Source organism: Mustelus asterias, chromosome 18 (assembly GCF_964213995.1).
Source record: "Mustelus asterias chromosome 18, sMusAst1.hap1.1, whole genome shotgun sequence".
Classification (NCBI taxonomy): Eukaryota; Metazoa; Chordata; class Chondrichthyes; order Carcharhiniformes; family Triakidae; genus Mustelus; species Mustelus asterias.
Genome location: NC_135818.1, coordinates 80,079,911 through 80,092,662, shown reverse-complemented (window position 1 = coordinate 80,092,662; position 12,752 = coordinate 80,079,911). Strand labels below are relative to the sequence as shown.

General features: G+C 40.5%; 1 protein-coding gene and 1 non-coding gene across 2 annotated transcripts in view; both read left to right on the top strand.

Moving 5' to 3' along the window:
- The window catches only part of sptlc2a (serine palmitoyltransferase, long chain base subunit 2a), a 117,816-nt gene that overhangs the window by 29,605 nt on the left and 75,459 nt on the right, over nucleotides 1-12,752 (top strand). Inside the window, exons 3-4 of the mRNA XM_078234380.1 lie at nucleotides 7,031-7,185; nucleotides 10,744-10,892. Coding sequence (XP_078090506.1) covers nucleotides 7,031-7,185; nucleotides 10,744-10,892 — 304 coding nt within the window. The remainder of the gene's footprint in view (nucleotides 1-7,030; nucleotides 7,186-10,743; nucleotides 10,893-12,752) is intronic.
- Nucleotides 11,311-11,500, top strand: LOC144507403 (U2 spliceosomal RNA). Its single transcript, XR_013500093.1, has one exon. It is a non-coding gene; the product is annotated as a U2 spliceosomal RNA (small nuclear RNA).

Sequence of the window (12,752 nt, the reverse complement as noted above, 5' to 3'; positions counted from 1 at the left end):
GACAACAGAGTGGAAACTGCCATCACCCAGTCTCATCAGTGAGACCTCTTGCAGTCTAAATTAAATGTACTAATGTAGAACTGTCTAAACACAGTTTAGCGGTCAGCTGTCTAGCATATCTGCCAAGTGATTTTGCTGTTACCAAGTCAGCAGCATTAAACTGCATGTTTTGATATTTGTACAGTGAAAACTGTCCATAAAACAATCTTTTATCATTTGGGATTATTCTCACTTTCCTCCTGAAGTGAGCAACACTGTGTTTGGACTTAAACTTGCACCTTAGTTACTGCAGTCCAATCTGAGTATTGTTCATAAAAGAGATATGCTGTCAAAGTTTTTTGCCTTGCACTCATCAGGACATGCAGAAATGCTTAATTTCAAGGGAGCAATAAATAATGTATATAAGAAAAGGTTGTGATTGGCAAGTTTATTCTACTTGATTGAGGTGTTGCCATGATGTATGCTCCTGGGAATTGTTATCCTCAGTAAGTAGTCTCACAACACCAGGTTAAAGTACAACAGGTTTATTTGGTAGCAAAAGCCACTAACTTTCGGAGCGCTGCCCCTTCATCAGGTGAGTGGGAGTTCTGTTCACAAACAGGGCATATAAAGACACAAACTCAATTTACAAAATAATGGTTGGAATGCGAGTCTTTACAGGTAATCAAGTCTTAAAGGTACAAACAATGCACAGACTTTTGTTTAATTCAAAAAGGTGCAATGCCCGGACGTGTTCCTTTTGCCTGCAGAAGATGGGTCCCACAGGATATAAATTGTGGTGATAATTTGGAATTCTTGCGTCTGTTCTGATGCCTTTTTTCAGCAGTAATCAAGTTCTGTATCACCAAACGACTATTTGGAATCCAATCAACAGAGCTCTCCTTTTGGAGCAAAACATACTGCAAATGGTACTTCCCTCAGGATTAGCTTTTTAAAAAAAAATTTACAATTTTTCAGATTTGAGTCAGTCGAAAGGATTTCCTCAGATGCATCTACTTATTACAGGAAATGTGTTTCCGAGCAGTTTGTCTTAACTGTTAGCACATACGCATTTCCCAAATTTGGTATTCTGATTTTACTTCAGATTGTTTCAGCTGCCACACCATGTTGCAATAACCCAAAGCCTATCGTTTCTTTCAGTTTAGGGATTTAAGGTAATATATTTCTGGAGTTGAAATGTCTAATCTACAATGACCAGTCAATCACAAGTCCTTTCATTTTAATGTGAAAACTATTTTGTTTTGTTGTACCTGACTTTGTCTCTGACATTCTGGTTGCTGGCTAAGCAAGGCCTCAATTTTAAAATATTTGTCTGCTTTTAAATCCATTATGATCTTGCCCGCCCTATGTCACTACTCTCATCCAGCCCTCCAACCTCCCAAGACAGCTGTGCTCATCTAGTTTTGGCCTCTTGAGCATCCCTGATTTTCATCGTGCCAGCAACTCGTTAAGCTCAAATTGCTTCACTAAAACACTCAGTTGTTTGATCTCTCCTTTTTTCAGATGCTCTTTACCTATCTTTTTGACCAAGTTTTTGACTGTCGGCCTTAATCACTTTGTGGTTGGTGTCTAATTTGCTTTATAATAATTTTGATTTGATTTATTATCACATGTATTAGTATACAGTAAAAAGTATTGTTTCTTGCGTGCACCAGTGAAGTACCTTGAGCCATTTTATAATACTAAAGATGTTAAACAAATAGTTTGTTGCTCACCTTGCTCATACTCCATAACATCAGATTACACAAGTCTTTCCCCAAAGTAAGACAGATCTTCTGCAATAACTCATGGCTGTCAGTTTAAAAGCTAACTGCACAGACCTGAAATAAAAACTGTCTTCATTGGAAACTTGGCACTTGTACAGCTCTCAAACAGCATCAAAACAGCTCCAGTGAGTTTGGGTGTAGCCATTGTTGCCAACATTAGTTCCTGAACTGGAGTTTAATCAGGTGAAAATATGCAACTGACCTGATTGGTAATGTAGGTGCCTGACACCAATTCCATCACTACTGAGCTGTAACTTAAAACTCTTAAAAACACAGTACGTGAGTAATTGCTGCAGAGGTGGCATCTGCAGTGCAAACATTGCTTTGTACCAAGCGGGGAGTTGGTTGTTTCTAGAACTTCCACTGAGGTGCCCACTTTTAAAGCAACTTCAGTTTGTTAACAACAAGCACCCAAGAATTGCCGCTGAGCTAAATTGCAAGTATAATTTCTAAAAGCATGACGGGAAAATAAACTTATTAACTGCCTAAAAACTGCAGCAAATCCATTTAGTCCTTTATTGTTGGAATTTTCACTGATGACCTTGGGTTCATTTGAGATAGGACCAAAAGATTCGGTGCTGGCAGAGGGGGCAGGGAGCAAAAGAGTTGTTTGTTGGTGAAATGTTTCCTTTCAGGAACTATGGTCAATTGACGGAGGACCAAATTCAAGCTCGCTTTCATTGGGAGTTGTTTTAAGCTTAAGTTAGCAATCTGACTTGAACATGACAGTAAAGTGCAAACAGTGAGTGCTCACTGAATACTCCACCGAAAGAGGCACTTGTTTTCCATTATCGACCCTCAGATTTTGCTGTGCTTTTGTCTGTGTTGTGCTCCTATTACTGTTGGCGCACCAGCAGTGTTAAACTGGCTATTTCTTTATACACACTCTCATTTTCCAGACCTAAAGTTATTCGAGGTTGTATTTTACAAAAGCTGCACTTTTAAATAGAGATGTTGGAGTTATGCATATAATCAGTGTTAAGAACTCTGAGGCCATGTCTACCCAGTAGCAAATTAAAATCCCCTCAAATGTGGATTCACTTCTAGTTTTGAAACGGAAGGGGAGGAAGGATAAACTAATTGCGTTTTCCAATGTTTGCATCCAAGATTAGCAAATGCAGGCTTCGATAAAAATGCAAAGGAAATCATCAGGAAATAATTAAAGTAAGATGATACTAGACACAAGTAAATGTTTTTCATGCAATTTTCAGCCTGCCAACTTAGCAATTAGGCTAGTAGCCCTGAAAAGGGAAAAAGCATCTTTCTGATTGCATAGTGATACGATCCCTTTGGGGAACCGTAAACCAAAATAAAATTTACCAAAAGATTCCCATGAAATGCCAACAAGATTTCACTTTTTTGTAACTTTTAACATAAATTAATCACAAATTAAAGGGCAATTCACACTTCAAATAAAAAGGTACACCACTTTATATAGTCAAAATGTCACATGCAAGCACCTGCCTCATTCCTTGCAGACATATGGCACCACATGAAATTCCAAAGTTCTCTAACTCCGACTCGCTTTCCCACTCAATAGATTTGGCCCTCGACTCACATTCACTGGCAGCTGTATTCCATTCAAGGTCCCCACAGATGGTTGTCACCCGAGCGGTGCACTCCTGTAGAGCCTCCTTGGTTTAGGTTCACATCAAATTCCCCAGAGGCTCCTCTATCTCACCCTTTAAGCGTCGTTAAATGGTCTGTTCCGCTCTGGCAAAACTGAAGCAACAGCAGTAAGTGTGTCCAATTCATAAGCCCTGCTCTAATCTTTTAGCTTTCTATCTTGTTTTTAACTCGCACACTTACCTCTACCTCGGCTTTTCTTTGCTTTTTGCAGCAGTAGCTTCTGTGGCTGTTTTCTGTGTCTGGCCACACAGCCTACATATGTTACCTGCTCCCATTCAATTCTGTTTTGAAATTCAGCTAAAATTAAGATTGAGCCATGAAATTAGTTCTGTTTGGGTTCCTGATAGTACCATTTGATGTAATTTATCAATGGATCTTCTTTCACACTGCCAGAAAACCTGCAATACTTTTTATAAAGTCATGTCAAGAATAAAATACCCAAAAATAGTTTCCATGTGGGAAGGACAGCACATTGACTTTGGAGCTGTGACGATGCCAGAAGCAGTTAACCTCTTGACATCAATTTTCTGGGTGTTTGATAGCAAAATGTAACAGTGATGACTCTGAATCTGCCTTCTATGCTTTTGATGATTTTCTCAATTTGTATAACGATCTTGGCTACCTTGCAACTGTAACGTTGTCCAGTCTTGATCATTCATAAAATCTATGAAAACATTCATATAGCTCACCCAACTAGAAAGCTCTCAGCATCTATTTTTCTCCTTTTTGTCTCCATATCCTCAAAGTATAAGCTTCCATTTTGACCCAGTAATCGGGGTGTTAGGGTGATGCCATCATAGTTTAGCTTCAAGAAAATTCCAAATGCTATTTATATTATATTGTTTTGTGTACACTAGTCTTACTTTTACAATCTTTGGCTGTAATACAGTCACTTGATGCTGAGAATCTGTTCTGTGGTTCTTTATACTCGTTCCAAGGTTTAATGAGCCCTTCGATTTTACTCTAATTGCACTTAATGTAAAGATTTGTGAAGCTTGATCCTTTATGCTGTAGGGTGAACTGAAGTGTCAGAAGGTTTTGGGTGGGGAGGAAGTGGCAGTGGTGTGCAGTGGATAGCATGCCCAGCATCAGCCTGGCTAACATTGCTCCAAGGCATGACATCCTAGCTGTTTCTGTGTGCACCTGGGATGTTTGATGGATGCCAGTATATTAGCTTTGCAGACTCAAAGACCACTCTTAGAGCAATGGGCTCATTGATTTTCTTCAAATCCTAGATCTGTCAGGCTAATCTGTTTTCCTTCCGCGCCCCCACACCACACTAGGAATTGGCGTCACTTCATCCTGTCTAATGCATGCTGACAGAGCTCCACAAAGGAGACTATTTGAAAAACAGAATATTACAGGTATTTGGAAGCAAGTGATTGATTGCAATCAGTGATGGCATTTACCAACCGGGATCTGCAAATGGTTAACTCTCATATATAACTAGCTGATTTAATATGGTATTGCATTGCTAGTTTCAGGTGACAATTATATCACCTGGCTCTGCAGTTACCATTGCTGATCTGATTCCACTGTGTGTGGCACCATTTGGAATTACTGATACTCTCTGTTCCCGTGCGACTTCAATTGTCTGAATCAATCTGAGTTTTTAATTGGGCATCTTTCATCCTATTTTGTCAATAGTTGACCTTGTGTATTCAGTGGACTGTAGCCAAACTGGTTTACCTAATTGCAGTTCACAAAACCCATGAAGAAGGGGCCCTGCTGCTGGAGTAACAAGTCCAGTCCTTTATGACAAAGCAAGAATTATGAGAAATATGCATTTCCCTAGGCAGCACGATCGCACAGTGGTTAGCACTGCTGCCTCACAGTGCTAGGGACCCAGGTTCAATTCCTGGCTTGGGTCACTGTCTGTGCGGAGTCTGCATGTCCTCCTCGTGTCTGTATGGGTTTCCTCTGGGTGCTCTGGTTTCCTCCCACAGTCCGAAAGACGTGCTGGTTAGGTTCATTGGCCATGCTAAATTCTCCCTCAATGTACTCGAACAGGTGCCTAAGTGTGGTGACTGGGGGATTTTCACGGTAACCTCATTGCAGTGTTAATGTAAGCCTACTTGTGACTAATAAATAAACTTTAAACTAATTGGCTCCACTGTTGAGGATGCAATCCAATTGAAATGTAGTTGATTTCCTTCTTGAAGTTACTTTAAAAAGTAGAGAATAAATGTTGCCCTGTTTATACATCATGGCACAATGTTTTGGCAATATACATGGAGAAATAAAGGAGTTGATTATTTACATTTAATATACTTGCACAATGAATGTGACTCACTCGGGTGAGGTATTAGAACTTGAGACATAAAGCATCTCTGACGTAGACTACAGCATTTGGACTATATAAAGGTGCTACTCGTTACCATTTTGCTTCTAAATGTCAATATACGTGCACGTTAGATTTGTGAACAGGAAAATTTGTTATGGGGAGTAAGTTTTTTTTGGGGGGGTTGGGATTGGCAGTGACTGCAGTGAGGAAAGAGAATGTTTGGAATACACTCGGTGATTTTGAAACTCACCTGGCATATTTGCAGTGGAAACAAACAGCATTGTTTATGGGGTGTGTATGTTTTGGCAGCCATGTAAGTGCTAGATCTGCTTTCTGAATTTCTGAGGTGGACTTGCTCCTTTGCCTACCCAAATCATACACTTTGTGCTGGGAAGTCTCTGCAGGAAGAAAGATGAATAACAGGTTCGCCTAAGGTTGGAAATTGTTGGAATCCCTCCCATCAGATTTCTGCTCCTGCCGCAGTACAGAAATAGCTCTTATATTTGCTTGCTATTGGACTCATTTATTTCTTATCCGTATGAATATAGCTGTGTGTATTTTACAATTTCTCCTTGCCTTTTTAGTAATTAATAAACTTAACTCAACCTCGTGAAAACCTGATTAAATTGGCTCCTTTTTAAACATACCCTTTCCAGACCCAATAGTTATCGAAGGGAAAGGGAAACTTGTTAGATTAAACCTTTGTTGCTACCAGCAGATAGTGGGTTGAATAAAGACACTGAACGAATCATTCCTCCTCAACCCGATTTGTACAATTTTGGGATATCCCAGCCAGAGGTGACAAATTGAAGGGTCTCGCCTGAACCAACAACTTTTGGGTAACCTCACCCAGGGCTGGTTGTAACAGTTGGGAAATGTTATATTGACTGTATAATTGAATCTTTGCCTGATTTATGTATTTAAAAGACATCATGCAGTATTATTGCTAAGGAGCACAGAGTACAGGGCTGCTTATTATTGGGCTGTAGAACCTTGCAAGCTTCAGTGATTTTTTGAAAGCAATGAAAACCTCTTGGGTTGTATCTGAATTTAGTCAAATGATGACTCCAGTTTCCGTGTCACGGGTTGTAAAAACCTCAAACTTACAAAGGCTTGGGCAACATTTGTATGTGTTTGTTCTACAATAGACACAAGCTCTCAAGTTCATTTTTACCAAACAGGAGTAACATTTGCTTAGTTTAATCATGTGGATGAGTTGAGTAATTAAATGTACTATTCTGTAAAGTATTCCAAATTGGGAGCAGAAAATTAATTTTGACACAAATTGTTTCAATTCCAGAATAAGAAAATACATGGCCTTGGAATAATTCTGAATTCTTCCTCTGTGTAGGATTTTGTGCCGTTGTACCAAGACTTTGAAAATTTCTATACCAGAAACCTGTACATGAGAATTCGAGACAGTTGGAACCGCCCAATCTGCAGTGTCCCCGGAGCGAAGTTTGATGTAATGGAGAGAGTCTCCCATGACTACAACTGGACGTTCGAGTGAGTCACCCGCCCACACTTAATGTACCTGCTAATTTTATTCGGGGTTAATGAACCAACTTGCAAACTGAAATTTGTGGTGTTAGACACAATTTTCGTTGTCTGAAGTTGGTATCCGTGTTTAAGAAGCGTGTGATCTGCACGAGTGTTTAAATTCAAACTGAGGCTCGACAATAATAAACGTCAAAAGAAGGATTAGATTTTCCCAGTGTTTTGTACCCTTTTAAGTCAGTTATATAAAAGTTAACCAAGAGCATTCTTGTCTTTCTCAGGAGACTAATTTCATTGGGGATGGCGGGACTGGGGGTATTATTTGAATGCTTTGTTTACCTTTGTTATAGTCAGCTGTCAGAATCACAATGGTGCCTTACCCCTCATAGCAGCTGCTTTAGTGAGGACAAATTCACTGGAGGGTGGTTGGGAAGGAAGGAAAATAAGTATACCGTAGACAAAAAGGGGGGGTTGGGGCGATTGTGGACACGGAGCAGACCAAGTAACATCTTTCACATAGAAAAGCATCCAAGGTGTTTCAGACTTGGAGAAAGTGATGGCAATTATTTTGGTAGCTGATCAGTAGAATCCTGAGATTCTGTAAACTGTTGCATTTAGGATCCCATAATACCAGTGATGTTTGAAAGGGGAGAGCCTGGTTGACTGATACTTAAGATTTCTTAATTGTGTTCCATTATCTCTGTACACAACAGGCAGAATTAATGATAATTGTTTCAACCTGTTGAGCAAAAGTGAATCAGTTAAAGAAAAATCAAGCTTCCATTTATGCCCTTTTAGTTGTGTTGTCTTTACCATTGAAGACACATTAGTGATATCACTTTTTTGACATATGGTGCTGAAATTAAAAGCAGCCCCTCGGTCATTACAGCTGAGAATATATGTGAAATATGTAATGCCAGTGATGTGATGAAAGTGCTGTTATTCTGTGTCAACACAAGCCTGTGAATTTTATTCCCACTAATAACTTTCAAGATGGCCATTTAGTTTGTCATGTCTGTGCTGACTGAAAAAGAATGATTCAGTCCAACTCCACTTTCCAGCTTTTGGTCTAGTTTTGTAGGTTCCAACATTTCAAGTGCATATCAGTTCTTTTTAAATGCTATGTGGGTTTCAGCCTCTTGCAGGCAATGAGTTCCAGACCTCCTCCATCCTCTGGGTGACAACATTTTTTTTCAACTCTGATACTTTCCACCAATTATATTAAAACCGTGCCCCTCTCTCTACTGAGGGAATTCGATCCTTTCTATCCATTGTTTGGACCCTTCATCATTTTATAAACCTCCGTTAAATCTTTGTCCCACAATCTTTCCTCATAGCTAAAGTTCTCCATACCTAGCAACATCCTTGCAAGTCTCCTGTACCCCCTCCTTCCTATAGCGTTGTACAAAGTACTCCAGTTATGGCCTAAACCTCTGTTTGGATTCTGTGTCTTGGCAAATGAAGGAAAGATCCTGTATGCTTAACTACCTTTATTCATCTGACCCACATCAGTGATCTGTGGACATGCACTTCAAGATCCCTCTCTTCCTTTACACTAAATAGCCTATCAATTATTGTGTGATTCCCTTGTGATTAGTTTCCCTGCCCAAAATACATGCCTCTCACTTCCCTGGCTGGAATTCTTCACCGCTTTTCTACTTCCCTGACCAGGTCTTTGATATCTTTCAATCTCGTAAGGCCAGTTTTTGTGCATAATTGTTTTCTTTTAGATTGGTGTATGCAGTAGACTAGAATTCCAGAAAATGTTTTGCTGTTTGTGTGGGAATATAATCACAACACCATCACTTGCACCTCCTGGAACAGAACATTCAGGTTGGAGCAGATTCCAGCATCCGCAGTAATTTGCTTTTATTCAGGTTGGAACTCTTTGATCTGCAGAAATTGTGAAGTGTGAGGCTGAGCTAATCGGGAGCTTGAAATATAAATGGAATTTGCTAGGTTGAATCCAGATGAGCTATTTAGCCTTGCAGGGAAATCCAGTCCCTTCACTGTGACTGGGTCAAAATCCTGGAACTCCTCCCTAGCAGCACTGTGGGTTTACTGACAGCAGATGGATGGCAGTGGTTTAATGATAATTAGAGATGGGCAATAGATGCTGGCCTTGCCATTGATGCCCATATTCCCTGAACAATTTTTTCCACAAAGGGCATAATCTTAAAACGTGTTAGTCCATTTAACTGGGAAATTAGGAAGCATTATATACACTAAGTAGTGGAAATTTGGAACTAGTTCTGCAAAAGGCTGTGGATATTGGATTTTTAAGACTGAGTTCAATAAATGTTTATTGATTAGGGCTATTAAAGGATAGGGAGCTAGGGCAGTTAAATGAAGTTGAGGATATAAATCAATCAAATGGAATGGTGGAGCAGATTCATGGGGTGAAGAGCTGTTCCTGGAGTTCCTTGTCACAAGTTACTTAAATTTTATCCCATTAACTCATTAATGGCTTAACTTGCACAGGCAATTTGTATTTATGTGGCGTTTTTTAACATGACAAAACATCCAAAGGCACTTCATGAACATTATCAAACACCAAGCTACATAAAGGCAGGTAGTCAAAAGCTTAGTCAACAAGGTAAGTTTAAAAGAGTGAGAGAAAGCTGGAGAATTGCAGGCAGGGAATTTGAGAGTCTTAGCAGCTAAAGGCATGGCTGACAACGGAATGTCAGCTGTGGCTCAGTTGGTAGCACTCATACCTTTGAGTTAAAAGTTCAGGGTTGGAGTCCCACTCCAGGGCTTGAGCACAGAAATCAAGGCTGACACTCCAGTGCAATACTGAGGAGGTGCTGCACTGTCAGAGGTGGCATCTTTCGGATGAGAGGTTAAACTGGGAATGTTCAGGTGCAAGTGAAAGACCCCATAGCACTAATTCAAAAAAGAGCAAGGGAGTTACCCTCTTGGTCCTGGTCATTATTTATCCCTCAATCAACATCACAAAAAACTTACTGCTCATTCTCGCATTGCAGTTGTGGGATTTTGCTGTGTGCAAATTAGCTGCCACGTTTCTTGCATTGCATCAAGAGTCACGGGATAGAGTGGAGTGCAAGGGTGGCAGGGCTGGGTAAGATCCTCTTTCAGAGAGCTGGTGCAGACTCGAGGGGCCGATTGGCCTCTTTCTGTGCTGTAGGGATTCTGTGGTTCCAATACAGCATTTTTGCATTTTTCTTAACAAAACAAGTCACGGTGCCAATGCATGCCAAAGTTAGGTGCAGTGGAACTGAATTGCGTGTGCGCAACTCACTTCCAACAGGCTTGTTAAGTCAGCAGAGGAGCAGTTCAGTTTGAATTGAATTTGAACTCCAGACCAAAGGCAAAAGACCAGTATTAAACAGACTGCGCCGTCTTTAATACTCCAATCGATTTAGGCCAAATTATTTTCAAGTGTTGGAAGTTTTGTTGCAGAGTGTAATCTTGCCATACTGAAGGTCCCCCACAATAAGCCCCACTGCTGATTTTTCTCTCTCTCCGTGTGCTAATTATGATTTTTAACAATTGCTTTACTGACATTAATTGCTAAAGGTGATTGATGGAATTTTTTAAATTTAGGTTTACCGGCGCAATTATCAAAGATGTCCTCAACATGGGTTCGTACAACTACCTGGGCTTTGCTGAGCTCCAAGGCTTCTGTGCCGATGCAGCAACCAGAGCAACTGTCCAGTATGGAGCTGGGGTTTGTAGCACACGGCAAGAAATTGGTGAGTTATATCACCAGCACAAATCTCTCTCAAACATTTATTTTGACTTGTTGATAAATGTTAGAGAAAATAGTGTTGTTATGCTGACTGAACACTCTTTTTAAAAACAACTTTCCTTCTACTTCACATTTAGTTGTATAGCATTTTTGTGCTTGAGGAAATACTCTTAAAGAAGAAACCTGCCCAGTCATGTAAACTATTTTACAGTGAGTGACGATGGGTGGGATTTTCTGGCCCTTCCCATTGGCGGGATTTTCCAGTCCCACCAAAGGTGACACCCCATGGTGGGACAAGCAGCCCATGCAAAACACTGTAGACATCGGCAGAACTGGAAGACACAAATGGCAAGCCATCTCCACCACTGGAAAACATGCCGCAGAGGGTCAGAAAATCCTGCCCGATTACTTTTTTTAAGTGCATCGCTTCTCGGCCTTTTGGCTAAGATCAAGTGTAGTATCGACATGCGGTACTTGGTTGAAGTCATGAGGCTACATTTTAGCTTCATTTGAAGCCATTTTTAAAAGCGGCATCTCGGCCTTTTGGCTAAGATGCAAATGAGATCAAGCTTTGGAGGAGGTGCAATGCCTACTCCAGTTAGCTTGGATCATGTAGATCAAGCCCAAGACAGGAGGTGAGAGCCCTGTCTTGTCAGCTTGGATCGGGAATGTCTCTCTTGTTGAGAATTGGATTTAAAAAAAAGAATATTGCAGCAGAGGAGGACATGTATGTGAATTCTTCACACTGTATCAAGCATGTTGCTATGCTGTGATGATTGTTGCCTGTATTGGCTCGCACTACTCTGAAGAAAGTATCTACTTGCGAACAGGGTGAAAGGAGAAGAAATGAAAAGATCTGGTATCTCGAGTGTTTACTTGCAAACGTACAATGAGAATGGCAGAAGGCAGCAAATCATTTATTCAAAGAACAAAGAATACAGGACAGAGCGGGGTGCAAAGAACAAAGAATACAGGACAGAGCGGGGTGCATTTTTTACTCGTGTCATAGGGTGCAGTGATACAGTTCTACAGTACCCTTTCTGTTTCAAACATCATGTGTGATCAGCTAATCACTTTGAAATGCAGTGATGGTTGTTGCATAGGCAATGATGTGAAGTTGCCGGTGTTGGACTGGGGTAGGCACAGTAAGTAGTCTCTCAACCCCAGGTTAAAATCCAGCAGGTTCACTTGGCAGCACGAGCTTTCGGAGTGCTGCCCCTTCGTCAGGTGAGTGCCTGATGAAGGAGCAGTCACCTGATGAAGGCACTCACCTGATGAAGGAGCAGCGCTCAAAGCTCGTGCTACCAAATAAGCCTGTTGGACTTTAACCTGGTGTTGCGAGACTTACTGTGCATAGGCAATGCTATGTGATTTCAAAACCTATTAATAAATGCAGATGTTTCCATTGATTAAATATTGAGAGGAGTTATAGATTAAATTCAAGAAATTTGGGACTGAGAGCAGCAGAAACTGGTTTCATGTAGGGTAGTGAGACTCTGGCATGCTTTATTGGAGCTGTGTGATGAAAGCAGAGATCTTGTCAACATTTGAGAAGAGGTTAGAGAGGTGATTGAAGGGAAGGAAACAGCTGAGTGGGATTAGGCCTACTCTGTATGGAAGTAAAGCAGCAGTACAGGCTGCTTCAGCTGAATTACTATTACCCTGTTCTATGTAAATGATCCTATTGTAAAGAAGTTCCCAGAACAGAGCATGTTGTTGGGTAGCTCTCATTAACAAGAGTGGCAATGTTTTGTTAATGACCTGTTTCTATGATATTGGAGTGATATTTATTTTTAAGGTATTCTGAGTTTGTTTATTTATTATTGTCACAAGTGGGCTTACATTAACACTGCAATGAAGTTAC